Source organism: Pseudopipra pipra, chromosome Z (genome assembly GCF_036250125.1).
Source record: "Pseudopipra pipra isolate bDixPip1 chromosome Z, bDixPip1.hap1, whole genome shotgun sequence".
In the NCBI taxonomy this organism is placed as follows: Eukaryota; Metazoa; Chordata; class Aves; order Passeriformes; family Pipridae; genus Pseudopipra; species Pseudopipra pipra.
The window spans coordinates 2000920-2028433 of NC_087581.1; the positions used below are offsets into that span (position 1 = coordinate 2000920).

At 49.0% G+C, this 27514-nt stretch overlaps 1 protein-coding gene across 4 annotated transcripts in view; it reads left to right on the top strand.

Annotated features, from left to right (window-relative positions):
- Nucleotides 1-24836, top strand: part of ZBTB7C (zinc finger and BTB domain containing 7C) — a 155337-nt gene extending 130501 nt beyond the window's left edge. For all 4 annotated transcript variants that reach the window (XM_064642952.1, XM_064642953.1, XM_064642954.1 and 1 more), the window contains 2 exons: nucleotides 11516-12709; nucleotides 18226-24836. In XM_064642952.1, coding sequence (XP_064499022.1) covers nucleotides 11516-12709; nucleotides 18226-18862 — 1831 coding nt within the window. In that variant the 3' untranslated portion in view covers nucleotides 18863-24836. The remainder of the gene's footprint in view (nucleotides 1-11515; nucleotides 12710-18225) is intronic.
- The last annotated feature ends 2678 nt before the right edge of the window (nucleotides 24837-27514 follow it).

The window sequence follows — 27514 nt, forward strand, 5'->3', positions numbered from 1 at the left end:
GATATTCAGTGCTTGGGCCACACTATAAGGTTATGCTCATATATTACCTGTGGTCTTCAGAGAGCTCATTAGCTGGTTGGTTTACATATAAAAAATCTGGATGAAACTCTCATCCCCCTTCCCTGACCATCCTGTGCTGAAACCTGGCAGTAATTCCACGAGAAAGGCCCAGCTCAAGGGTTGGAGACGTGATGGCATCTCGCTGGGGTTTCATCATGGTCAGGACATATGATTCAGAGAAATGTTGGCTTGCAGAAAAAAATGGTCATGAAATCACAGAATCATCAAATAGTCTGGGTTGGAAGTGACTTTTGAAGGTCATCTCATTCCAACACCCTGCCATGGGCAGGGACACCTTTCACCTTCCAGGGCTCAGGGCCCCATCCAACCTGACCTTAAGTGTTTCCAGGGATGCGGCATCCACCACCTGTATGGGCAGCTTGTGGCAGTGTCTCACAACCTTTATCATGAAAAAATTTCTTCCTTCTGTTTAGTCTGATGTAGTTCAAAGCCACCACCCCTTGCTTCCAGGGATGGAGCATCCATGAAAGTCCCCCTCAGCACAGCAAAGGGTGGGGAGACACAATATTCACCCATTCTGCCTAACTCCCCTCTTCTATGGGGCACAGGCTGTAGGTCACTTGGAGGAGACACTCTCAGGTAAAATCTGGGTGGATTTGGTCTCTTCTGTGCAGCAGGGTCTTGAATTTTCATCCTGTGTTGGGGTTGACTGCTGCAGCATAGGCCAAGCCCAGGACTAGCCTTCTGCCCGTGGTACAGATAGTGGGGTGGTGGTGCTGGAAGGGCCGTGTCTTTGCAGGCTGGGTTTGCAGGATTAGATGCTCTGCAGAGGCACCATCCATGAACATGTCTATCCAAAAGCCACCTCCTGTCTGTGTTGGAGCTGTTCTGGCCCAGGCGTAGCACGGGGTCTCGTGTGCTTAGAGCTCCAGGACTGAAATGGCAATTACAAATCAATGAGGCTGCACTCTCACGAGAGTCAAGCAGGAATAAAATATTTTGGGTTATGCCAGAGTTAAATAGACCAATCTGAGGTACCTCTCTCCTAAATACCTGTGGGATTATGAGCCTAATGAATGGCAACACAGTGTCAGCAGCACAGGGCACAGTGGGAACTGAAAGGTGAGGCTGAGCTTGTGTTATGGGGCTTGGCCCAGAGCAAGCTGTGCTTTGGAGAAGTACTAGCTCCTGAGGTGGCCTTGTGAGAGGTAGGACAAAGCTGGTGTGAGTCTGGAGACGCCTCATGTCTTGGCCGATGCATGGGGATGGTTGGGGGCTCCTCCTGGATGGATGATACTGGGAGATATAATGGGGACCAGCAAAAAAAACCCGCCCTAACAGGGATTCCTCAGCCACTGAGGATGCTCTGAGACGCTGTGGGGAAGGCTGGGGAGGGTCTGGAGGAGCAGTCCTGCCCAGGCAGGGGATGGAGCGCAGCTGCTGCCAATGCCACCACCGAGCTGAGCCTCCCACCCCACCACTCCTGGAGCCTGCCTGTACCTGCTCCCAAGCCGATATTAAGCCTGCTCAAACACTGCACCGCCTTCTCCTCACATTGTTTTCTGTACCCCACACCCAGCACCAAAATAGCGATAACCCCCCCTTCCCCACCCTCCCGCGGTGACTCAGGCTGGCGAGCAGGCACACATCTGCTTCTCATTTAATGTGCGAGCGCTCTGACCCTTTTATTTCTATTCCCAAAGTCCTCCCGCCGGTGGCTTTCTCTCGGGGGGCGAGGGGAGAGGAGAGGAGAGGAGGGGGAGGCTGGATGCCCATCCTTCGCTCTGTGCTTTTCTGGAGCCCTCCAAAAAAAAAAAAAAAAAAGTGTTTTATTTTGGAGCGGTGTTTTCGCGCAGGCTGGTGACAGCCTCACCCGGATCCGCATCCAAGTCCCTCGCAATCCCGTCCACTCCAGAAGGACGGCAGCCAAACCAGTTTTCCATGGTTAAGCTGGGCACATTTTTCCGCTGTGGTTGGTTGTGTTTTTTTGGTTGGTTTTTGGTGGTTTTTTGTTGGTGTGGGTTTTTTTTGGTTTTTTTTTTTTTTTTTTTGCGTCAGGAAGCGAACCCACCCAGTGTGTGTGCGGCATTCAATAGGAGCCTTTTTTTTAATTTCTTTTCCTTTTTCTGGCTCTGAAGAAGAACAGGACGGGAGTGAGGGAAGGGGCTGGCCTGTTCTCCCAGGGGAGCTCAGAATGGAAGGAAATGGCTTTTTTGGATATTTTTAGGGCCGTGCTGAAAGGAGGTACCCACCACTGATGTGCTCATTGGGTTGCAATGTCGTGTGTCCATAGGGATATATCATTCATATATATACATATATATATATAGTTATCCTATATCACTCCCTACAGTAGGATCTGGGCATCTTGCACAAGGGAAAGGTGGTGGAGGAGAGCAGCTGCAAACACATGGGCACAAAAGCCACCAGTGATGTCACATACCTCATGGCCCCTCATCCATCTCATGTCAGAGCTGCTGGAGGGACCAGCAACCTGATGCTCAGCCAGGCCAGCTCTCGTGTGGATGTCTGGGGAAATCTGGGGATTTTCCTCCTGCTCTCTTTTTTTTTTTTCCCTCCTTTTGGTGGCGTGGGAGGGGGATTGTGTCACTTGAAGTGACAATGAGTTTGCTTGAGAGTGGGGTGGTTGCAGAAGATGACTGGAAACTCATCTGTTTCATTTAACATATTGCCCCCTCCCATGCATGTTTGAGGTATATGTGTGTATGTGTGTGTGTGTGTGTGCATGTAGATACATATGGAGGGGAGATATTCACCAGCAACATCATCTGGAGCATGGTCAGGAGAGCATCAAGGCTATGCAGAATCATGTAGACAGGGACCTCTGAGGGTTTCAAGGAAAAATAAAAGGATATTGAGCATCTCCAGCCTTGCAGCATCTTCTGAAACCTCAGCAGAGAGAAGGGAGATGGTGCCCAGAGCAACCCCTCAAGCTCCAGACCTCCAAGGAGCTGCTTGAATAGGGGTGGGGGATAAGGCTGAAAGAAAAGACTGTGGTCAGGTGTGACCATCCTATAAAGTCTCCTGTCTGGTACCTGCCTGCCTGTGGTTAATTAATTTGCCCCTGCTCTGTGCATAGATGAAGCCCTCAAAACACCATCTGGAGCCAGGCGGTGCCTTTGATGTAGCTCTGCTAATTGTTTACATTTATTTGACCATTTATCACCAGGATCCCCCTTTGCCAAAACCTGCTCGGCGCATCAGATGGCACTTGTCATGCAGCATGCAAACTTCATCAAGCAGCCACCCAGAAGTGACCCAGAGCTGCTGGTTTTTGGAGCTTTATATAAACTCTGGAACTGGGAGGTGTGCTGGGTAATTTAAACGAGCCGGAAAGAGGAGACTGAAGTGAAAACGTGGCCCTTCAATTATAGAAGGCATTGAACTCTCTTCTGGCCCTGCCAGGGCTCCTGTTGGCATTTATCTGGGGGCCAAGAACTGTTTCCAAGGAAATAGGAGAGCCCTGGGGCATGGTCCTGGTGATGTGATCATAGAAATCACAGAATGGTTTGGGTTGGAGGGGGCCTTAAAGACCATGTAGTTCCAACCCCCTGCCATGAACTCAACCTGTTCATCACCATGTGCCAATCGAGAGCTCAGCCTGAGCAACAAGCCCATAGAGGAACTGAGGACAGAAAATATGGCCTTAACTTAAAATACCCCATGAACTGGGGTTGGATCCTGGTGGTCATGCAGCAGCAGCAAATCCGCAGTACAACCAGTAGCATCCAACTGTTCAGGTCACTGAGGGATGATCTGATTCATAATTTGCGATTTTGCCAGATCGTATCTGTACGTAAACTAAGTTGTTGAGGTACGGAGTGCTTCATGTACTCCAGGGAGTACTCCAGGCTCTGGGAGGCTGGAGTTAACCTGCAGGGATGGATTTGTTGGGAGATGCATGATATTTGCTGTGCTGTATAAGCAGTCTTTAAAAATTCACCGGGATGGATTCACAAAGGGCACAGGAGACACTTAGGCTTCCACACCTTGACGAGCAAATGAGTGGCACCTGTAATCACTATTTACCTCCTTAAGCAAATAGTCCTTCCCTAGTAATGCTGTAGCAGAGATATCCTGAAGATCTCCAGTATTGATGTGCCCCAGTTCTGCTTGGCTGGCTAAACTTCTGCATGGATTTTGGAAACTGGGAAGAGAAGGGGTGAAATATGAAGTTGTTGGGATCACTGAAAGCAGTGGAGGTGGTTCTAGAACACCTTCTATTTTGGATTCCCTCATGGGACTTAAGTGAAGATGGCTTTTTGGTGGCCTGCTTATAGGAAACTAATAGTTCCAGCCAAAAAAATTCAGTTTTATATAGTATGTGCAAATATACATAGTTCACATGAGCTCAACTTGCCAGCCAGATGTTGACACGGATGAATCCTTGTATGCCCAAGGATTTTGTTCAGAGATTAGTATGAATATTGAAGAGTCCAGTAGGTAATGGAGAAATACCAGGGTGAAGGTCACCTGTGTGATCTCAATCCCCAAAGCCTAAAAAATTTAATTATGTGATCAAACCGTGCTCGACTTTTGGGGCTCTTCCACCTCACACATCCTTGACTCTGTGGGGCCTGGCCAAAATGGGTTGGGCTGTCCCCTACGTGGCTCCCTGACCATTCCTCTTCTCCCAGCACCAGTGGGAGGTCTCCATCTGTGCCAGCATTGCTGGGGCTCTGGTTGGCCTTTGCATTGGTGTCCTATGGATCATCCCCTTAAATTTTACTGACCTGTTCCATTTACAGAGGTGTTCCCTTGCCAGGAGACATGTGGGGTGATGCCACCTCTGCAGCCACTATGGGGCTTCCTCCCTATCCTTGCTGCAAACGAGTGTCTTCCATGGCAAATGTGACCTTCTCTGCATCCTTCCTTCCCAGAGCATCACTTTGGAAACCTCCGCCCTTTTCTCCTTTGTCCACACCTAAGCGAAATCCATGAGTTTTGTGGCGAGATCCTCAATTTTGAGTGGATGATCTGGTTGTGTACCTCTTAAAAGCCAAACACCCCCAACTTTCCCAGCTCAACCCTGCGTTTCCCGAGCGAGGCTGGTCCCAAGGGGAAGGCTGGTCCCGGTTATGGGAGGCTGGGGCGGGTGCCCAGCCCGGCAGTAAAAACCTGGTGCTATTGCTACGAGGCGGTTCCCCTCCCACAGCACCATCTTTGGGTCTGCAGAGTGGCTCCTGTCCTCTAAAAACCCAATCACTTCCTTGCGAGGGAGGCAGCGGTTGGTGTCGCCACGTTTTCCTCATCGTTTCAGGCACCTCACCGGGAAGTGATTGAAAGGCGAGGAGTGCTCTGCCCCACCTTCCCGCCGGAGGGGAGAAACGCTTGGTACTGGGGTGGGTGGCTTAATAACATGTTCTCCTGGAGACAAGATGTTCAGAGGGCTGGTGCGCTTGAGGAAATACTTGCCTATTTTAGGTTTTTCAGCTTCCTATTTTTATTTTTTTTTTGAATTAAAGAAAAAAAAACAATGGCTGTCTGCCTGCCTTCGAATAGGCTTTTAGGGATCCCAACTCATTCTTGGTCTCCCGGACTGGAGTGAAGTGCTTGGCTGAGGCAGTGGTGTTGTCCCTGTGGGGCCAACTTCGAGTAGGGTGTCGATGTGGGTGGCTTTGCTCAGGGATGTTTGCACAAGGGACTTGCTCAAGGTCATGGAGCAATGCAGGAACAGAACCCCAACATCCCTATGCCCCTAAAAAAAAATCATTTAATGGTTTAGGTTGTAAGGGACCTTTAAAGACTGTCTAGTTTAAACCTTCTTCCATGGGCAGGGACACCTTCCACTAGACCAAGTTGCTCCAAGCCCCGTTCAACCTGGCCTTGGACACTTCCAGGGGTGGGGCAGCCACAGCTTCTCTGGGAAACCTGTGCCAGTGTTTTTCCACCAAATAACAGTAGCAGGAGATATCCATCACTGGCCAGAGTATTCCATAGAAAGTAGCTGTAATATTTTGACAGATTAGGGTGATCTCACATGCACATCTTAATTGCCTCATTATGAAAAGGCACAAATAAAACTGGGGGGGGGGAATAACCCACATATATTTATGGGCTGATGGATGTAGCAGGCAGGTCTACACAGACAGGACCACGGGTGGATGCAGAGGGAGAGCAGCCAGCCCACCCTGGCTGCTGCCTCTGTTCCTGCAGCCTGGAGCAGGGATTGGGAAAGAGGAGCAGGTAGCAAAGCAGCAGAGCCAAAGCATCTGTGCCTCAGGTTGCTCAGTGCCCTGGGCAGGGGAGGTGGTGGTAGAAAACAAATCAGGATGGGGAAAGATGATGAGATCTCCTGATGACTCTCCCATCCCTGGAAGTGTTCAAGGCCGGGTTGGATGGGACCCTGAGCAGCCTGGTCTAGTGGAAGGTGTCCCTGCCTATGACAGAGAGTTGGAATGAAATGGGCTTTAAGGCCAACCCAAACCGTTCTGGGATTCATTCTGTGATTCTCTGACTCCCTCTCTTGACACAGGCAGGAGGCTGGGGTGGCCTGGGATGCTCAGCACCCGGAATCCTGGTTTTGCCACCTCTGGGATGCTTTGCTGGGTGGCCTCATGCTTCAGATGTAAAGCTCAAATTCCTCCGGGGGTTTTGTGTCAGCAAGGACTGACTGGGGAGTGGGGGGCAGGATCTGGATGGGATGGGGGAGCAGTGTCCAGGGATGTCCAACCCCAGACTTATCCCTGGGCTTGCACCCCAAAGCCCACTTCATGTACAGAGGGAGTGAAAAGAAGAACTAGAGACACCTTGTTTTGCCTGGAAAAATGACATTTTGACACCAGTAGCAGGCAGAGATCAGCCAGAGCCTCAGGCTCCTTCCCCCGCTGTGCTGAATGCAGAATGAGCCCAGCATGGGGGGGCAGCTTGTTTGCATCCCCAGCTTACCCTGGGGCACCCTCATGTCTTTGGGGTGGCAGTCCCATGGAGACTGACTATAGGCACACCAAAAAGAAAGGTAGTCAGGAACCAGCAGCTTCCTGAGGGGAAAATCATAGCAAAGAGAAGTCCAATCAATGCACATTTCAAGGTGAGTTGCTCCAAAAATCTCTATACAGATATCAAAATATAAAATAAACCCACATAAAATATAAATATGTACAATACTAATGTAAATTTTTAAATATGTACAGTATACAAACAATAAAATATTAATGTGCTGTGATATTAATATATTAAAATGTTAGAGTATTAAAATACTGAAATATTGAAATGCTGCACGTTATGGCAATTATGTTACATGCCAGCATACAATTAAAGGCCAAAATTGCCATTTCCCAACTAAGACTCAGGTTGTGAAGCGTTATCCTCACGGATGGAGCAGTTGGGAAGGGGGCATCCCCATCCCAAACCTGGGCTGTCTCCTCCAAGGGCTCAGCTTCCCAGGTCTTTGTCCCTGAGGATGAGGAAGGAGATGGGAAAGGGAAGTGCTGGTGAGGAGCCCTCACAGGTCACAGGTCTCCTGCTCCCAACATTGAGCAACACTGAGATCCAGAGGCAGTATCCTGTCCCATCTTCCCCAGGGCTCCTCCGAGCTTCATCCTCCATTTCCACCCATACAAATAGGGTGCATACAAATTCCACCCATACAAATAGGCAATATTAGTTTGTTTCATCTATTTTCAATGCACATATCTGTAGAATCTATTGAGTATACTTCTGGGGTTTTTTAATTTACCACGATGCTAAATGAGCATTTCGCCTCTCTCTCTGGTATTTCAATTTTACATTACTGGCTTGCAGGTGCTGTATTATACTGGAGAAGCTTGAAGTAAAAAGATTTAAAAAAACCTTTAAAAAAAAAATAGAAGGGGTTTCTGAGCAGAGGACTGCCTGGATGAGTTTTGGGTCACCCAGGGAGCCCAGGTTGCAGGTGGTTTATAATATTTCTGTGGTCCCCGGCTTGTATTTGGGTTTTTTTCATCCATAAAGAGTACAAAGCTTAGCTCCCCCTGCCCCCTTTTTTTCCTGTTGCAGCCTCAAGTGACTAAATCTGTTGGCAGAATGTGGGGAGAAGCAGTCTGACACCCGAATAGCATCTCCCAGCATAATTTTTTTTTTTTTTTTTTATAAATCGTGCTTTTCCTGGCAAGAAAGTAATGAATGAGTTTTAAGCATGACCATAAATGCAATGTTTCGCGCTGTCATTCGCAGAATACATTTATTTTAGGTGCCCTCCACCCTTTCCACCATCTCCCTCCGGTTTATTTTAACAATGCTGTAATTTTCTATTATAAAATGGGATTTTTCTCTTTAACTCCATGTCGTCTACTCAGCTTTTGCATGTGTGTGTGTGTGTGTGTGTGTGCGTGCACTGGTGACATTTGTCACCATCAGATGCTATTTTTATGCCTGTTATTATTGAGGACCCCACCCTTGGCTTGGGGAAGGGAAGGGGGGAGTGCAGGAGGAGGGAGAGGAGGGAGGGGGAGGAAGGAAAACGTCAGGCTCAGCACACTTCCAGCCTCTGGCCATCAACCTCCCCGGGGGCATGGGAACCATAAGGTCATTTCTCAAGCTCACTGAGCTCCAGAGCTGTCAAACCACCCTGCGAGTTTAAAAAATGCAAATGTATGCAAATGAGCGGGCTGCTTCTCTCCCTCTGCCTCTCTCCCCCCCCTCCCCCCCCCCCCGTTTAAATGACATGAATCACCTTCAATTTTGCCAGCATCCTGTAAAGTTATGGGCTTGCCTAAGCACTGTGGTTAACAGAACCACTTCTCAAGAGGACCAGGAAGGGAAAAGAAAGGAAAACCAATCAATTTCCATCAAAAGCAACATAATTTTTTATATAGTTTATATATATAAAATGTATATAAATATATATAACTGACATACCCCCTCGATCTCCCAATTCAATTTTTTCTTGCTGTGTAGTGAACAATTCACTGATTAGGGATAATGAAGTTTAGTGCCCAGAAAAAACCCTCTATAAAAACATTTCTCAAGTTAGTCTAATATTCTGATTTTCTAATCTTTGGCACTTGGGATGAACTGGCAGTAAAAGATCAAAATAGGCTTGTAGGAAGACATGTTCCTTCATGCAAGGAGCTCCTTTAACACTAATGCTCCTTCCAAACAAAAGTAAATGAGTAGAAGATGAAAACAGCAATAGCAATTTAATTGTTCATGCTTATTATTCGGGATACAAAGCCCTAAAAAAGGAAGTTGTCTTTTCCTCCCTGGCTCAAGGGTTATTTATTATCTCACACTCCACTTGGAGAACACATTGGATTTGCTGTCATTTATCGGCGATTTTCAAGGGGGATTTGATATGGAGTTGGTGGGGCTCGTAGAGGAGTGTAGCTGGTTAATGTGGTTAAGCACAGCACACTGTAATGAATCAATTTGTTTCAGACAACAGAGGTAATTAGCGTGGAGGTAATGGGCACACCACGGGACACGGGGCTGGAGCATCCTCCTTCGACCAAAAGTGCCGGTGGCTGGGGCTGAAGGGGTTCGGGGGGCTGTAATTCCTGGTTCCTCCCCCAACTCTGGGCATAGGGAGGTGGCTGCAGAGGGATTCCCATGGTGCCAGCCCCCTGGGAGGTTTAACTGGTCAGGGACAGCTGTGCCTGCTCCCCGTGTGGCTCCCGCCAGGCTTGTGGTCCATCACCTGTCCCCAGGTGTGCTCCGTCTGGGTTGCACCATCTTCCCAAGGCCTTTGCTCACTGGCTCCCACATGCGAGTTTTTGGCAGTGCTGGTCAGGTATGAGGGAGATATCTGCGAGTTCTCAGCTGGAGCATGGCCCTGCGGAGGGAGGAGAAGGGAGACAGCATTCCTTTTCCCACGGGAATGTTCACTGCTGAGTCTGATCCCCTCTAGGGGCCCCTCGGGCTTCGCCAAGGGTCGCTGGCTTCCTGGACAAGGTGAAGTGTGGATTTTTGTGGACAACCTCCATCAGGCCAGGCTCTTTCCACCCCTGAGGGCTGGTGGCAGATGGGAAGGTGGGAGCCAGCCCCTCACCATGAGGTAGTCCAGGTCCCACAGCTGGTGGGAAGGAGGTTTGGAGTGAGTGCAGCCAGACCCTGAGCAGGGAGGGACACCCAGGACACAGCAATAGATCCCGGGAGAGATGCGGAGGTGGTGTGGGGTGGAATTGGGAACCTGACAGAGGTGCAGAGGGTGGGATTGGGAACATGGTGGTCTCAAGCTGTGTGAAAGGGGGCGGAGGGGGGCTGCAGTTTCACTTACAGGTACCCTGAGTTCTCTTGGGGGTGAACTGCTCGGCTCTGAACTGGGTGTCTACCTGCAGCAGGGCCACAAGCTGGGGCTGGTAGAGGTGACACTGCTTGAACACATGCTCTGTGTCCTGGGGGTTTCCAAAGGGTTAGTGTATTCAAAGTTATTCTGTCTGTTTGATGTATTCTGTGTGTGAGGGGATTAATGTATTCGTCGCCTGCTGGAGGAAATCACTCTCCTTTCCTGGGATTTCTCATGTGCAAGGGCTGCTGGAGCCATGTGAAAGAGGAAACATCTTACAGATTAAAAAATGGCAAAAAGAAATCAGGTTTTCCTCTTGGGTGTGAGCTTTTTGCTTCCGAGTTTTCCTTTGAAGCTAAAACTGCTCTAGCAGGGGAAGATGTCTGCCAGATGCACAGGGCATTTGATACCATGCTGACAAGTCCAAGCAGGACTGGGAATGAAGCAAGCTCAGCTCATGGGAGAAGATGGCAGACAGCAATCTGTGTCTGGCCAGGTCCTTGCTCCCTCTTTTTCTTCCTCTGAGCATTTAGGTACACCGTGACATAAATCCTTGCTTGCCTCCCCACTCCCAGATCCCTCAGCAAGACATTCCTGTGTGGGTTGTCCACATGCTGAGATGATGTGGGATAAATTCCAGGCACGAAGTAGCAGTAGTGGATACCTGCTTGTCCATTAGGATCACTCTCCTACTGCAGCAAGTAGCCATGACCCTCCTATTTGGGACATCCAGTTATACCAGTCCCAAGAACAATGGTGTAGATGGGATGGGCACTCCCTGGCTCTCCTTGTTTAAGCTGTGTGGGTGCTGGGACTTGGCAGTGTGAAGCAATACAGCATCACACTTTCCCCACATAGCTCCTGGCAGGGCAAATCCAACATGTGCCTGGAACAATGTTGTCTCTGGGAGGACGTAGAAGAAACCTGATGGGAGGGAGTCATTGCACAAGGTTCCTGGGGGAGGGATGTGAAAGAGAAGAGGGAACTTGTGGTGGTTATGAAAAGGTGAATGGAGTGGGAATCGAGTAGAGGAGGATGGAGACAAAGAAGGAGATGAAAAGATGTGGAGGGAAGCAGAGGTTAGATCACAGAGGACCTGGAAGGAGCTGAAGGTGGCATGGAGACACAGTGGGGCCGTGCAAGTGGGAGGTGATTACAGGGGTCCAAGTGAGGTGGGGGAGAGAAGGACACCAGGACAAGGCAGCATCATTTTGACATCACTGATTGGGAATCCCCTGCTAACACTCTGCTGCCTGTGCTTTGTCCTAGGGCACTAAATGAGAATATGGCCAATGGCATTGAAGATCTTATCGGGATCCCCTTCCCGAACCACAGCAGCGAGGTGTTGTGTGGTCTGAACGAGCAGCGGCACGACGGGCTCCTCTGCGATGTCATCCTCATCGTGCAGGACCAGGAGTACCGCACCCACCGCTCCGTCCTGGCTGCCTGCAGCAAGTACTTCAAAAAACTTTTCACTACCGGCACTTTAACAGACCAGCCCTATGTTTACGAGATTGACTTTGTCAAGCCTGAAGCACTTTCTGCCATCCTCGAGTTCGCCTACACCTCAACGCTCACCATCACCACCTCAAACGTCAAGCACATCCTCAGCGCTGCCAAGATGCTGGAGATCCAGAGCATTATCAATGTATGCCTTGAAATCATGGAGCCCGACAGAGAGGCCGAAGAGGAAGATGACAAAGAGGACGAAGATGATGACGAAGATGAAGACGAAGATGAGGAGGAAGAGGAGGAGGAGGAAGTGGAAGATTTCGTCAATCAGGAGAACCTAACCGATGTACAAGAAGTAAGCTGCCACCAAAGCCCTTCTGAGTCTGATCTTACCGAAGAAGCATATCCAGAAGCACCTAAAGATTTTCCAAATCACTTCCCAGCCAGTAACTCCTCTGGACACCTGGGCATGATACGAGACTTCTCCATCGAGTCCTTGTTAAGTGAAAACCTGTACCCTAAGGCAAACATCCCGGAAAGAAGGCCAGCTCTCTCTCCCTTCGCCCCCAGCTTCTTCCCCCATCTATGGAACGGAGACTTTAGCTCCTTCTCCCAGCTGGAGGAACCACAAGTAGACAACGGCCCCTTGGATCTGGTGATCAAAAAGAGGAAGATCAAGGAAGAGGAAGAGAAGGAAGACCTGCCTCCGCCTCCTTTCCCTAATGACTTCTTCAAGGACATGTTTGCCAACACCGCAGCGGCTCCCTTAGGGCATATTAAGGCAGAGACTGACTATAGCGCTTATCTGAATTTCTTAAGCGCTACCCAGTTCGGAGGAGTTTTTCCTCCATGGCCCCTGGAGGAAGAGAGGAAAATAAAGCCCAAGGCATCCCAGCAGTGCCCCATCTGCAACAAAGTCATCATGGGAGCCGGCAAGCTGCCCAGGCACATGAGGACCCACACGGGGGAGAAGCCCTATATGTGCAATATCTGTGAAGTTCGCTTTACCAGGTGTGCATTGGGTACCTCTGCCATGTGTGGGAAGGGGAGTGGTGGTGGTTGGAGGGGCCGTGTCATGACCCATGACTGATTCCTGAGCTACACTTGTTCTTTTTCACCCCATAAAAAAGTAGGAAAGAAAGCAGAGCACGAGCTCTATCCTTTCAGAAAAAAAAAAAAGAGAGAGAGAAAAAAATGGAGTAAGGGAGGAGAGTGAGGAGGGTGGAGGAAGAAAAATGAACCTACTGATTTTTGTGGGTTGTGGATGACATCCACAACTCACTGGATCCATCCCCTCACTGGACAAAAGCTTAAATAAGTAACAGTATATTTTCAACCCCACAATAGTTCACCACAGTGGGACCAGAGTAAGCTGGAAAACAGATGGTCAAACAGCCAAGGAAGCTTCATCTCTAGTGTGCTGGGAGATGCATTGAGTTGGGAGGGCCGTTTAGCCACAGGATGTAATTAGTTTGGGTTTGCACATTTTGGCACCAGTGTAGACCACAACCAAGTTGCACATGTTTGGACATGACAGTATCTGGGTTTTCTGAGGCTGGAGCAGTCCTAATTATTATATGTTACAGTGCGGTGGGGGTCAGTCTCTTCTCCAGAATAACAGGCAACAGGACAAGGGGAAACTGCCTCAGGTTGCACGAGGGGAGATTTAGATTGGATACTGGGAAAAATTTCATCATAGAAGAGGTTGTCAAGCATTGGCACAGGCTGCCCAGGGCAGTGGTGGAGTCTCCATCCCTGGGGGGATTTAAAAAATGTGTTGTTGGGGCACCTGGGGACATGGCTTGGTGGATTTGGTAGTGCTGGGGGAACAGTTAGGCTCATAGAATCCCAGAATGGTTTGGGTTGGAAGGCACCTTAAAGACCATCTTGTTCCAACCCCCCTGCCATGGGCAGGGACACCTTCCACTAGACCAGGTTTATCAGAGTCCCGTCCAGCCTGGCCTTGGACACTTGCAGGGATGGGGCAGCCACAACTTCTCTGGGCAGCAATTGGAGCAGGCTATACAAATCTAATGCTCCAGCTTGAAACCCTTCCCTGCAAAGCTGGGCAAATTTAATCGGCGAGCAGAGACAAATAGATTCCTGGACCTGCTTTTGCTGAGTATAATTAATATCTAATGAGGACAATCTTTACCATAATAATAAAGCTTTCTGACAAGAGCATGGTATTTCAGCTCCTGGCTGCGTGTGAGAGACAGAGCCCTATTAAGCTGGGGCGGGAAAACCAGAGGAAAATAATCTGCGCAGTAGGCAGAGGCAAGCTCCTGACAATGGCCAGACACCTGGGGTGCTCCTGCATTCAGCCTGCCTTTTCTTCTCCTGTCCTATGATAATATTCGAATGGAAGATATGCAGATGATGAGGATTTGACCTGAAAATAAATTTCCATGCTCCCCTCCATTAACGCAGCAGACACCGCATTATGATGCGGGGAGCATCATGCCTCGGGCGGGCACATGCGACGTGAGCCTGGCTCACCCTGCTATTTTTAGGGGAAGGGCCACTGCACGGTGATAATTCCTGCCTGCAGGAATTCGGATCCGGCTCCTGCTGGTGCTGCATCCCCAGGTTAACGCTGGGTTGTTGCTTCCAGACAGGTGGTTCACCCTGGTAGTTGTGGTGGCATCCCAGGCTGGAGGGACCACCTGGCCAGCCCATGTTACTCTCCTGCATGTGGTGCTGATTGCTGATGAGGAGATAGCTTGGCTTGACCCATCACTGACACCTTCCCTATAAGGGACATAATAGGGCCAAGCCCTTCCAGAGGGCTCCCAAAGTCCTTTACATGCAAGGGCAGCATCATTGGGCTTAGTTTGGGGAAACCGAGGCACAGAGAAATGCTGGTACTGTCTCACTTTGAAGGTTAGTAGGAGGGTTCAGGTGAGAGTTCAGGCATCCTGACCCTTAATCCAGGCAGCTTAAATCAGCATCATGGAGGTTAAAAGCTCCGTGCAGAGCTGGTCTAGCATGGCCCATTGCTAACACAGGGTGAAACCCAACAGCTTTGACATCCCCCATATGCTCAACAGCTTCTAAATATAGAGCACAGGGGTAGTGGGACTTTAACCCAGCAAAAAAATGACAAAATTGGGACTGACCCAGTGGTGCAATCTCCCATCATCACTGATGAAAATGAAGTTGTTTGTGTGGGTCACCTGACACTGAGCTGAGCGCAGGAGGGATTTTTCCTTCTCTAACACCCTGAGCAAAGTGGAAATCTCAAAATATTGGTTTGTTTTTAAATGCGTTTGGAAGGATTTTGAATAGCAAAAAGCTATTTGGTTTTGTTTGAGGTGGGTTTTTTTAGCCATTTGCAGCATTACTCTGATGTGAGAACTCTCCTTTAGGAAAAAGTGTGTTTTTAAGCAAAGTGGAGTGATTGAGATGTAGGAAGAGATTTCTGTCGGGATTTCCTCAATGCTGCCACTTACATTAGTGTTTTGCTCTCAGGGGGGAATCTCATGCTTCCTGAAAGCATCAGACTTGTGCCCCACAGTGCCTTCACTGGGGAGATGCAAGCCCAGATGGTTCCTTTTGGGGTCCCCTGGGAATGAGGTGCAGGGAAGCAGAGGTTCCCAAATGGGATTTCTGAGTGAATCAGTCCTTTGCGTTGTTTCTGCCTTTTAAAGAATTGTGTAGGAGCAAATCTACTGGGGAAAATAGAGAAAATATATTTTCCTGGGTGGGGAGTCTGCCAACCTCCCCATCAGATCCCTTCCCCTCCACATCAGTAGGATGTGAGGACCCCCCATGCACCTGGATGTGCCACTCCCGCTGCCCAGGGACATCTGATCTCAGGAAGCAGCACTTCATTTAATAGCTCATTAATTTTTTTCCTTAAACAAAGGCTGCTCAGCCTCTAGTCTGCTGTTTCACCCTGCTAGAACGCTGGAGAAAACTGCAAATATTTCAGCTTTTCCACCAAGACAGCCCCAGAGTGCTCAAGGAGAAACTGTTCCAGCCGGAAAGGTTAACATTATTTGTTCCTATTATTTGTGTTGTGACAGCTCGCAGAGCCCTAATCGCTCTCCTAATGCAATTGCATTAAGGTTATTCACACACACGGAGTGTGGATCTCCGTTGGAGAGCCTGCGAGCCCAGCTCCCGGCTCACAAACCCTGTGTCCCCCACACCGCATCCTCCCCGGGGTGCTCCACGACAACCGGAGCATCCCACCCCGCCCCCAGCCTCTCAGCTGCTCCAGGTAGAGCCATAAACCTTCTCTTACATCCCCCCGGGGCGTGGGGGGATTGAGTTTCTCCCTGTCTGCTGCCGGAGATGGGAAACAGCCTGAAAAGAGCTTTGCCTGTGTTTACATTATGCAGTCCTGGCACGCCGGCGTGTTTATTAGGAAAAGCGATCCCGCTAGGTTAAACTTTACATATAGAGGTTTAAATTAAATTATAGGTGGGGCTGGTGGCTCTGCTTTTTATTAACGCTTCCCACCACCTCGCAGTACGAGCCCCCTGCCTTCATCTCCGTGTGTGCGAGTTCGCCACGTTTTATCTGCTCGGGGTGAAATTTTCCGTGCTGCTTTGTCTTCTGCTGAGCCCTTTCGGGGGAAATGCACCCTTGTGAAAATTCTTGGGAAAACAGCAGCTTTAAAAATGTCAAAGTGGGAAGTCGGGGTCTGGCCCTGAGCTTGGCACAGGGACCGGGAGATGCTTTTTTTTTCCTGTCTCTCTAAAAATCTGTAGGTGCAGGACTAGGCTGGGACCAGTTTCCCAAAGTCAGTAAAGCATCATCTGGTGAAGAAGTGGCTCTCCTCCTAGGGATACTTCTCTGTATCCTTGATCCTGAGGGATTGGTGTACAGGGGTGGCCAGACCAGGGCTGCACTCCTCGTGGACTGGCTGACACCAGTGTGCTGCCAGGCATGTCACCAAAAACTACTTCAGTGTGCACACAGGCAGGGTGGCAAAAATTAGTGCAAAGGTAGCACCTTGCATGTTTTGAGGGCTTGACCTGGCAGAATAAATACATTTTTTTCAGGGATGGTTTTTACGTTACATAAATCAAAATATCGTAACATGTACTTATGTTATGTATTATATAATTTATAATGCAATTACATTTTTAAACCACAATAAATAGTATTATATACTGTGTAATATTTATCTAAAATATATAATACAGTTTTATATGAGATTTCTATAATATATAGGTTTTATATATAATAATGACATGACTCCATGTGTTCTACATATAGCCCCAGTATTAGCACTTTGGAGGGTTCATACCAAAAAGCATTTTGTAAAACAATATGAATTTTCATACTTTGCTCTTTACTTGAACTCCACTGGTACAACCTAGCTGAGCAGTGCTTAGCTCAGTTCAGCTACTGACAGCTTTACAGTTTTATAATCATATGCTTTAGCTGTGATTTTTTTTTTGACTGCAGAAGGAAACATTTATTGCAGGGGGGAGGAAATAGTGATTGGACTGTCAGCGTGAGAAAATATTCTTGCTTTCAGATATTTACCTAAAATATATATATATATATATATATATTTGTAAATAAGTGCCATTGGGATGGATATTATGCTGTTCCAAGGCTGGATTTAAAAACCTTCTCCATACTGTTGAGTGAGGCTGGATGTGTGATGGCCTTGGAGACCATGGCAGCGAAGGACTGAGTGCCTGGGAGCTGCACCTCTGCCAGCACCACCCTCTGTGATGCTCCTGCTCCAAATGAAAGCCTCCTGAGACACCGTGTGGTCAGTGCAAGGATAAAATGAAAGGAAAATCCAAGAGGGACTTAAATTAAGCAGTATTTTCAGCCCACGGTGCCAGACTCTTGAATCTGAACAAATTTCTTTACTTGCAAGCAGGAATAGGGCTGTGCTAAATTAGCTATTCCCTTATTTAGATATACATGGATAGATATATTCCCATGTTTAGATACTTACCCTTTGTAACTCTCTGACAGGAGGGTTGGAGCCAAGTGAGGGTCAGGCTCTGCTCCCCAAGGAAGGGGAAATGGCCTCAGGTTGCACCAGAGGAGGTTTAGATTGGATACTACAGAAAATTTCTTCACTGAAAGGGTTGTCCATCCCTGGCACAGGCTGCCCAGGGCAGTGGTAGAGTCCCCATCCCTGGAGGGATTTAAAAGCCCTGTGGATGTGGCACCTGGGGACAAGGGTGAGTGGTGGCCTTGGCAGTGCTGGGGGAATGGTTGGACTTGATGATCTTAGGGGTCTTCTCCAGCCTTAATGATGCTATGTTTCCCTGGTTTTGGAGTTTATTCCAGAGGGCTTTTTTCCTCCAATTTAAGCTGGTTTTGATCTCTCTGGGATGGGCTGCAAACTCCTGACGTGTGTGTGTGATGTTTAGGTGCCCAGGAAAGAGAAGGTGAATGCAGAGGTCAACCTGCAAGAGCATCCACACAGTGGGGGAAGCCCCAAGACAGGCTTCCCACCTTTCCTCTCCTGAACCAAAGAGCAAATCCAACCCCACCCCTTCCAGCCCACGCCGCCCTGACCGAGTGCCTTTTTTTCCCTCTTGCAGGCAGGACAAGCTCAAGATCCACATGCGGAAGCACACGGGGGAGCGGCCGTACCTGTGCATCCACTGCAACGCCAAGTTCGTGCACAACTACGACCTGAAGAACCACATGCGCATCCACACGGGCATCCGGCCCTACCAGTGCGAGTTCTGCTACAAGAGCTTCACCCGCTCCGACCACCTGCACCGCCACATCAAGCGGCAGAGCTGCCGGATCGCGCGGCCCCGGCGCGGCCGCAAGCCGGCGGCGTGGCGGGCGGCCGGCCTGCTCTTCGCCCCCGGCGGCCCGCCCGTGGAGAGCGGCTTCGTGATGCCGCCCACGCTGGAGGAGATGAGCGGCCACCTCGGCAGCACGGCCATGTGCCTTCCCGGCCCCAGCCCCAAGCACTTCTTGAGCGGGGCCAAGGCCTCCTTCAGCCTGCAGGAGCTGGAGAGCCAGTTCGAGGAGACCCAGAGGAAGCTCTTCAGGCGGGCCCAGATGGACATGGAGAGGAACGCGGGGATCTTCGCCTTCGCCCTGGGCCACAACGAAAACCTCGCTGCCCAGCCCTTCTTCCCGCTCCCCGACCCTTGGAGCACAGGCTTCAGTGGCCTGGCAGGGCTGGGCCACGTGGCTCCCATCTCAGAGGCAAGCAACTAAACCCACTCCCGGTCCCACCATGCGCCTGCTCTCTTCCCAGCAAGGCAGCCAGCTCCCTCGGGGCCCCCACCTGCCCTTTTGCGTCACTGGACTCCCAATAAACTCTTTGTCCCCTTGCTGACATGGGGCTTGGGGCACTGGGTTGTCCCTGGGGAGAGCAAGGAGTGGGCAGGTGCTGTGCCCCCTGGCCACTGGCACTTTAGACTCTGGATGCACTTGGCTTTGGGGCCATCAGGCACTCGCTGTCCCACCCAGCCACCCACCACTCATGGCTCCATCTGGGAAGGCCAGGCCAGGACTGCTGCTCTCTTCAACACTCCCGAAAATGTCACTTGCCTTAGTCCAGGGCACAGCCATCACTTTGAGATGGCTCTTCTGGGGGAAATACTCCCCATTTTCCACCTGCAGAGCCCACTGGACACCAACAAGCCGTCCAGACTTGGTTTTGTTCTGTTACATTCCTTGGCCCTTTTGGTCAAAAGGACTTTTCTCTTTTTGATTTTTTTTTTGTATTCTTTTTTTGATTTTGTTTTTGTTTGTTTCTTTGGTTCGGTTTGTTTTTTTTTGTTTTTTAATTAATTCCCATGTCTGGCAGCAATATTTATCCTACAAGGGATAAAGGGGAGGGTCAAGCAGCCATGTTGGGAGAGGGAGGATCCTGGCCTTTGACTTTCTCAGCAGTATATCGGATTTACAGGGCTGGTGAAAGCCCTTGATCTGCAGCATGAGTTGGGACCCTAAAAACATTAAAAAAAAAAAAAAAAAAAAGGAGATAAAAAATCACCCAGCTGCAAAGCTGGGTGTAAAAGGGGGATTTACTTATTTTGGTTCTTTAGCTATTTCAAAATTTCAAAAGGAGAACCAAAGCCTATTTTGAGTATTTTAACTTCAGTTGCTTGAAAAGGTGAAGGAAAAGTTTTGGAAGAATCAGAAATGTTTCAATATTGAGCTTTCATTAAACCCTTGCTTTGCGAAAATGAACCACGTGGGAATTTGGAAATGAAAAAGTCGTTTCAAACCAAAGAGTCAGAATTCGCCGCCACTGACCACTCTGAAAAGTCTGGGGTTCTGTCCTTAGTTCCCTCGAATTCCTATATATATATATTTTGTTGACAAAAATTTACAAAACACACTCATGTGTGTCGATGGGAAAAAATTGAGTGTGGAAATATCCCTGCTGCTTGTCTCAAGGGATCTTTGTGAAAAAGAAGTTCACTAAAGGTGTCTTGTCTACTTGCCAGCAAGCAGAAATGCTATTTCTTCACTCTTTGTTAGCTCAAAAGATAAGAGGGTAACATATTTAGGGTGCTCCAAGCTGAAGGTGACCAACAGGTTTGGGGTGTCTCCCTAGCATCCCTGCAGACCCCATCTTGGCTACTCCATCTAAGGGTTCTTTTGAGGCCAAAAGAGCAGCAGATTGGCTGGAATTGCCCTGTCAGCCTCCTTCAGCTCTGAAACCATGAGCTACTCTGATGGATAAAGGGTTTTGGTGAACATCTGCCTCCCATGGCTCCTCTTAGATGAGCCATGGGAGGGAGATGTGGTGGGACCCCAGTTTCAAGCATTGGCTGACATGTCTTGCAGTGAGTGTCCCAGGAAGCTGGTTTTACATGAAACCAGCACTTGAATATGTAAATGGTACAAACTGGGGCTTTTTTATTTCTCTTTTTACTGTTACCTTTCAACGTCAGCAAAATCAAAGGGAATGAGAGGACCGCGGGTTCATGAACTTTTTGGTTTGTCCATCAGTGAAGTGGTGGCTGGATGAGAACCTCCCCACCAGAGCATGGAGGGGGACACACGGGATCTGGGTTCTGCCCCCATGAGGGTTTGAAGGACTTCTGCTCTGAGACCACCCGTAGCAGAGTGATCCCAAGGAACTGCCCAGCGCTCGCTTCCTCCTCCACAAAAGAAATCCACAGAGACTCCACGTGCAACGAAAGTCAACGGAGAGAAAAAGAGAAGAAGAAAAAAAAAATCTTCTTAAAACTGCAACAAACTTTTTCTTTTTAATCCATATCAAGTTCTTACAACAAGCAACATTTTGCAGATGACTGGTTCCTTCAGGTGTTTTTTTGTCTACTATTCGGAGTCATTGTAAAATATCCAAAGATGCTGAGTACTGTATAATCTGCAAGGACTTGAAGCAAGGTGTTTTTTCTGTCTCGGTTTGTTTGTTAGGTTGGTTGGGTTCTTTTTTTCTTTTTTTTTTTTTTTTTCCTATTTGTCTAAGTGGGGATAAACCTTTGCAATTTTTCTATTTATAACTATTTTTATGTGATTGCTTTATGTACAAAACAACGGAAAAAAATCAAAACAAAAAAGTAGAGAGAAACACACACGCATACACACACACATACACACAGAGACAAAGAAATTTGCCTTAGTTACTCACGGGACAATCACCCTTAACTTTGATCGATGCTAAAAAGTGGATGGGAAAAAAAAAAAAAAGAGAGAGACTAGATTCTTTTATGTATTTATTAAACTGTATTAATTGATGCTTTTAAATTATTAGCAGGACTTGATTCTCTTGCCTGTGGCCACGATGAGAAGGCAAAGCCGCTGCAGTTGCTGACCCGCGTGGCCTCAGCTTTTCGGATGTTTGCCTGGCACACAGATCTGTGCTTTCCAAAGGCACCTTTTGGAAAGCTGAAACGATCACTTCTGAACGAAGCATCGAGCTGGTACGGGCTCCACCCCGAGGGGCCGTGGGCGTTGTGATGCTGGCGATGATTGCGGAGTTAAGGTTGATTTTCCCGCGTTGGCGCTGGGTTGGGTAGGGTTGGAGGGACCTGAGTGCTGGCAGTGATTGTGTTTTGGGGGGCAGAGGGAGGATTAGAGAAAACCCTATTTCTTCCCGTTTTGATGTTGTGTGGTGAGTCCAGGCCACAGGTATCCACATGTGAGCCCAGCTAAGCGTGGAGGTTGCCTTCCTGGGGCTCTGCTTCCTTTTCACAGCCAGGATGGGTGTGCTGAACAGCAGCTTTGGACTGGAGGGTCTCAGGGCTCTGTCCCAGCTCAGGGTGTGGTGGCTTCTTATTCATCTCGCCAGGCTCCAGAGGCCTGGCTGCAGCAGGGACTGATGATCAGTGGACTGATCCCACAGCGTGGGCAGCAGGGGAGGGGGGAATTCTGCCCCTCTGCCCCCTCAGGTGAGATCCCACTGCAGAGCTGCCTCCAGCCCTGGGGAGCAACATCAGAAGGTCCTGGAGCTGCTGGAGCGAGTCCAGAGGAGGCCACAGAGATGCTCCAAGGGCTGGAGCCCCTCTGCTCTGGAGCCAGGCTGGGAGAGCTGGGGGTGTTCACCTGGAGAAGAGAAAGCTCTGGGGAAACCTGAGAGCCCCTTCCAGGGCCTAAAGGGGGTTTAGAAGAAAGATTGGGACAAACTTTTTTAGCAGGACTGTTGCAATAGAACAAGGGGAAATGGTTTTAAACTGAAAGAGGGGAGATTCAGACCAGATATAAAAATTTTTTACAATGAGGGTGGCAGAACACTGGAACAAGTTGCCCAGAGAGTTGGTGACTGCCCCATCACTGGAAATATTGAGATCAAGGTTGGATGGGGCTTGGAGCAACCTGTTTTAGTGGAAGGTGTCCCTGCCCATGGCAGGGAATTGAACTAGATGACCTTTCAAGGTCACTTCCAACCCAAATCCTTTAATGATTCTGTGATTCTGTGAGCACAGCTGATGCAAACATGAGCCCTATAATTCATGTGGCCACTCAGGAGTTGCAGAATTTCCTTGCTATTTTCTGAAGGAGGTGCAAAAGCTGGAAAATAAGTGCCAGGTAGGAATGGTGGGACTAATCCCACGTCACTCACCCATTTGGAAGTGAAGTAACAAGTACCCTGTGCATATTGAGACACCTACATGTTGACACTTTTTAGTTTTGGATGTCCTAACCTGCAACGTGATCTCCAGCCTTCCTCTGGAGCTGTCCTGACTCTGGAGGGAGGCAGGTACTGAGGGAGGGTGATTCACTCCACCCACGCTGGACCTCCCAAGGGTGGGATGAATCACCTTTGACAGCACCTGTCTCTGCTACCTACCAGGGTGCTTTCCTTTCCCATAGCTCCATGAGATAAGGGATGTTCCCATCACCGCAGCGCCCTCCTCTCTGCTCAGCTGATGGGGCAGCCTCTGGAAAAACATTTCCCAAGAGGACGGGATGCTGGCACAGCCCAGGGACCCAGGTCAGTCAGCTTGATTTCTCCCCAGTCTGTTTTAACTGGGAATGCAGTGGTAAATAAGGATCCAAGCCCCTCCTCCCAAGCCTGGGGACCAGGGATTCAGGCCCATGGGTTGTACACCCTGCTGCAATCCCAGTAAAAAACATCTCAAGTTCTTACAGCCACAGGTTATTTTCCTTCCTTCTCACTCCTGAGAAGGACCCCACAGCATCAGATGCTCAGGTAGGGGTCCAGATCTGCAGGCAGAATCCAAAAACGTGTCTTGGGAAGATGGAAATGTCAATCTCCCTCCCAGGGCAGGTGGTTGGTCACTGAGCATCTCATCTGTGCTTGGAGTCGGCATGACCACGGCAGGGTCATCCCAGAAATAGTGTGTTTCTGAGCATAAAAAAATTATAAAATTAGATTAATGACTTTTTAGCTATTTAAATATACTTTTTTTTCCCCAAATCTTGCACTTTTTGACCCCATTTTATACTCATATTCTGGTTTGCTTATAAAGCCAAAACAGCAACAAAACAAAAAACCAAACCAAACCAAACAAAACAAAAAAATAGAGGGAGATTTGCAAGGGGGAGAGTGAAAAATCTGAAAATTGCTAGGAGGAGCTGTGAGTTAATCAGACACATGGGAATCACAGAAAGGAACCAGCTCCAGTAAATGCTTGTTAGCAGCAACATATGGCCACACGCTTGCCCCTGAACAGCTGCTGTTATCTGCTGGAGCATCCAGGCCGTGGAGGGGGAACCAGTGCAGGGGGTGATGCTGCACATGCAGTGTTTGCTTGCACCAGGGTTTGCTGCCAAAGGAGCATCTCCTGAGTGCAAGTGGCAGGGAGCTGGATGGGCAGCTCCTTGCCCTTGGCTGAAGACCCTTTGCTGAGTGTTGCAAAAGCCTCTTCCTGCAGTCGTGCAGGAGAAATTGCATACAAAATAAAAAATTAAATGTATTTTAAAAAGGAAAGAGTGAGCCTGCAGTTCGGGGGAGTGAGAGGCTTTTCCATCTGCCAATCACCTGCAGAAAAAAAAAAAATAAAAGGAGAGCCTAAAATGTTTTATACTCAAATATGTGGCCCTCAGCAGGACTCCCAGTGACACCAGTGGTGCTACAAATGCCGCCAGATCTCTGCTCTGTTCGTGCTCTGCCTGCAGCCCCCTGGGACCTTCGATGCCCCCCCATCCTTTCCCACCCATTTTGGAGGAGATTAGTGCTTTGTTTACAGTCTCAGTGCCCTGAAGCTGAAGGATTTTGTGGTTGCAGAGGAAAGTTTTAAGATAAGTGAGTAAATGAAGCAAGACCCCCAAACCATCTCCGTTCTGAGAAGACGTTGTGTTTGGCAGCAGGTCGCCCACAGCCGGGTTTTAGGGTCTGCCTTTTGGTGCCTCTGACAGTGTGCACCTCCTTGATCTGCGCCTGAGTTTCTTTCCAAGCCAAAAATAAAAAGGGAAGAGTGAAAAACCCCTTCTTGTGGAACCCCACATAGTCCGAGCCCAACTGAACTGAGCTCCTTCCCACCTCCCAGCCCCACCTTTGGGATCTCCTCCAGAAGGAGAGAAAATACCTGTGGCTTGGAAATACCTATTTTTTTTTCCCTTGTTTTCCTGTGTTGAACTGATGTTTTACATGACTTGCACTATTTGCTGTAGGGCAGGATACTGTTAGGTTTCTTTGTTTCAGTCTCTTGTTTGGTTGCGACTCCTCTTGGCTAAGAAAACAGCGGTCCTGTACACGTACCTGCTGCACATCTTACACCCTGGAGAAAATAAACTGTTACCTGAAGCACCGAGTGGCTCGTGTGTCCTTAACGCTGCTGTGGGGCTGCAGAAGTTACAGCACCAGGTTAATGTTTGGACTTGATTATCCATGGGGTCTTTTCCAACCCAAATGATTCTGTGATCAAATGATGGTAAGGTGGGTGACAGACCGTTTTGTGGTGGCCCCCCTGGGTGACCCTTCATGTGGCATCTGGGCTGTCACCACAGGGGTGCCTGGGCTGAGGAGCAGCCCCTGGTGATAACCCCAACCCCGGCATGAAATACTGTGCAGGGAAAAAAAAATAATATTTAAGTACAATTGGGGTGGTTTTTTTTTCCCCCGAGGTCTGTGCACCTGCTTTGTGCAGCTCCCGGCACACTCAAACTTGGACTGCCCTCGTGTGGTGGCCTGCTGGCAGCTCTGCCGCAGAAGCGATGCTGGGGACTTAGAAATTACACAGAACACACGTGAGCTGGAAAGGACCCACAAGGATCGTCGAATCCAGCTCTTACGTGAATGGCCCAAAGGGATCGACCCCACAACCTTGGTGTTATCAGCACCATGACATTAGAGGGCTGGTACCCACACCTGGAGCTGTTTTGGGGTCTCAGTTGCCCCAGGGCATCCACGATCCCCCACCACCTCTCATCACCCCTATCCACATCTACCTGCCAGGCAGAGAAAATACAAACTTCAGCCACATCAGAGGGAGTTTAATGGATGGACTCAATGACCTTAAGGGTCTTTTCCAACCTAAATATTTCTATGATTGTAAGAATTTTTTACCCTTAGTTAACCACAACCAAATAATTAGGCCAGTGAGGCTGGGAACATGCCACAGCTATTGGTGGCCTCATGAGACCCCTGATTTTTTTGGAGATTATTCCCGAGGAGGTAAGCCAGGACTGGACCCTCTGATGCCCAGTGTGGCCTCAGCTGATATTTCCTGCTTCCCCTCATGGTACCACTAATAATTTTGCCCAGTTCAGTCAAGTAGAGATGACAAATATAAATCTCATGCTATTATATAAAGTTCATTTCCTTAGGAATTGAGGCTAGAAACCATAAATGCAAATAACCAAAGAAGAAGCCAAAGAGCAGTGCCGAGCTGCAACCCCCAAAGTTTTGCTTTATTTCTTTCTTTCTGCAGAGATGACACTGACTGAGATGTCACAAATCCGATCAGGCTTCCTAATAGTTCATGCAGTGCCTCGAGCCTCAGGGGTCATCTGAAATTCAGGCAGCCAATTTGCGGGCAGGAGATGGAAAGCCAAACCAGGCAGGGGCTGAGGTTTTAAGGACAGACCCTGTCTGTCAGCTAAAACTCTCCTCTGCTCTTGGGTAACCTCCGGCAAATCCTCGTAGGGAACCTGCCTGTCTTTAAGGTGTAGCTGTTAACTCAGTTTCCATAGCAAACAGGACAGGGTTGTCTCGGTGGGACCAACTTCTGCAATGTTATCTGGAGTTTTTGCATCGTTTGGGAAAAATTTAAGGCTTCACCCCTGAGTTCTCAGAAACGGGGTTCTCATATAAGCAGCTTTTATGGGATGTTTTTGGAGGATTTTGGATGATATATTCTTTGAAAAATCAGCTGGAAATACCAAGTTCTCACAAACTTTCTGAGACGTGGTCCTTGGATCAGAAGTGAAGGTGAGCAGCAATTTGTTCTGAGTGTTGCTGCAGGGCTGAAAGAGCCAGGCTGTGACACACCAAGATTTAAAGACAGGAGCTGGATGAGTAGAGTGAAGAGTGAGTGGAAGCTCTGTGGGAGGGGGAAGAAAATCTCCCACGAGGAGACAGTGAGGTTGCACCTCGAGTGCTGTATCCAGTTCTGGGCCCCTCAGACAAGAGAGAGATTGAGGGGCTGGAGCGTGTGCAGGGAAGGGAACGGAGCTGGGGAAGGGTCTGGAGCAGCAGGAGCGTCTGAGGGAGCTGGGGGGGCTCATCCTGGAGAAAAGGAGGCTCAGGGGGGACCTTCTGGCTCTGCAACTCCCTGACAGGAGCGGGGAGCCAGGTGGGGGTCGGGCTCTGCTCCCAAGTGACAAGAGAAAATAGCCCAAGTCATGCCAGGGCAGGTTTAGGTTGGATATGAGGGAAAAACTCGTAGTGGAAAGGGTTGTCCAGCTGTGGCACAGCTGCCCAGGGCAGTGGTGGAATTCTCATCCCTGGAGGGACTTAAAGCCATGTGGATATGGCACCTGGGGACATGGATTACTGGTGGCCTTGGCAGTGCTGGGGGAATGGTGGGAGTCGGTGATCTTAGAGGGCTTTTCCCACCTAAATGATTCCATGGTTCTGTGAGCTGAGCGTAGTCACCACATGCAGCTCTGCTCCTCATACAGCTGCCCACTGTCCTGCTTGTGTTCAGTCAGCTTAGCCCAGGACAGAGGTTATTGCAGCTCCAAGCGCTTGGGATCCTTTTCCCCTGGAGCAGAAATATGATGTATCTACTTCCAAATAGATTCAACAACCCTAATATATGTGTAAATACATACACGGACCTACATACATCTAATATGCATTTAGCTGTTATCCTCACCGAATTTTACATAGAAGACAATATTATTTTGGGGGGGAAACTGAGGCACAGGGAGGGCCAGAGGTTTATTGATGGTGCCCTTTTGCAGCACACAGGTACCTGTGTGTGTGCTGCCAGCCTACCCTCTACACGTGGTCCTTGCATGGGTGCAAATCATCCCTGG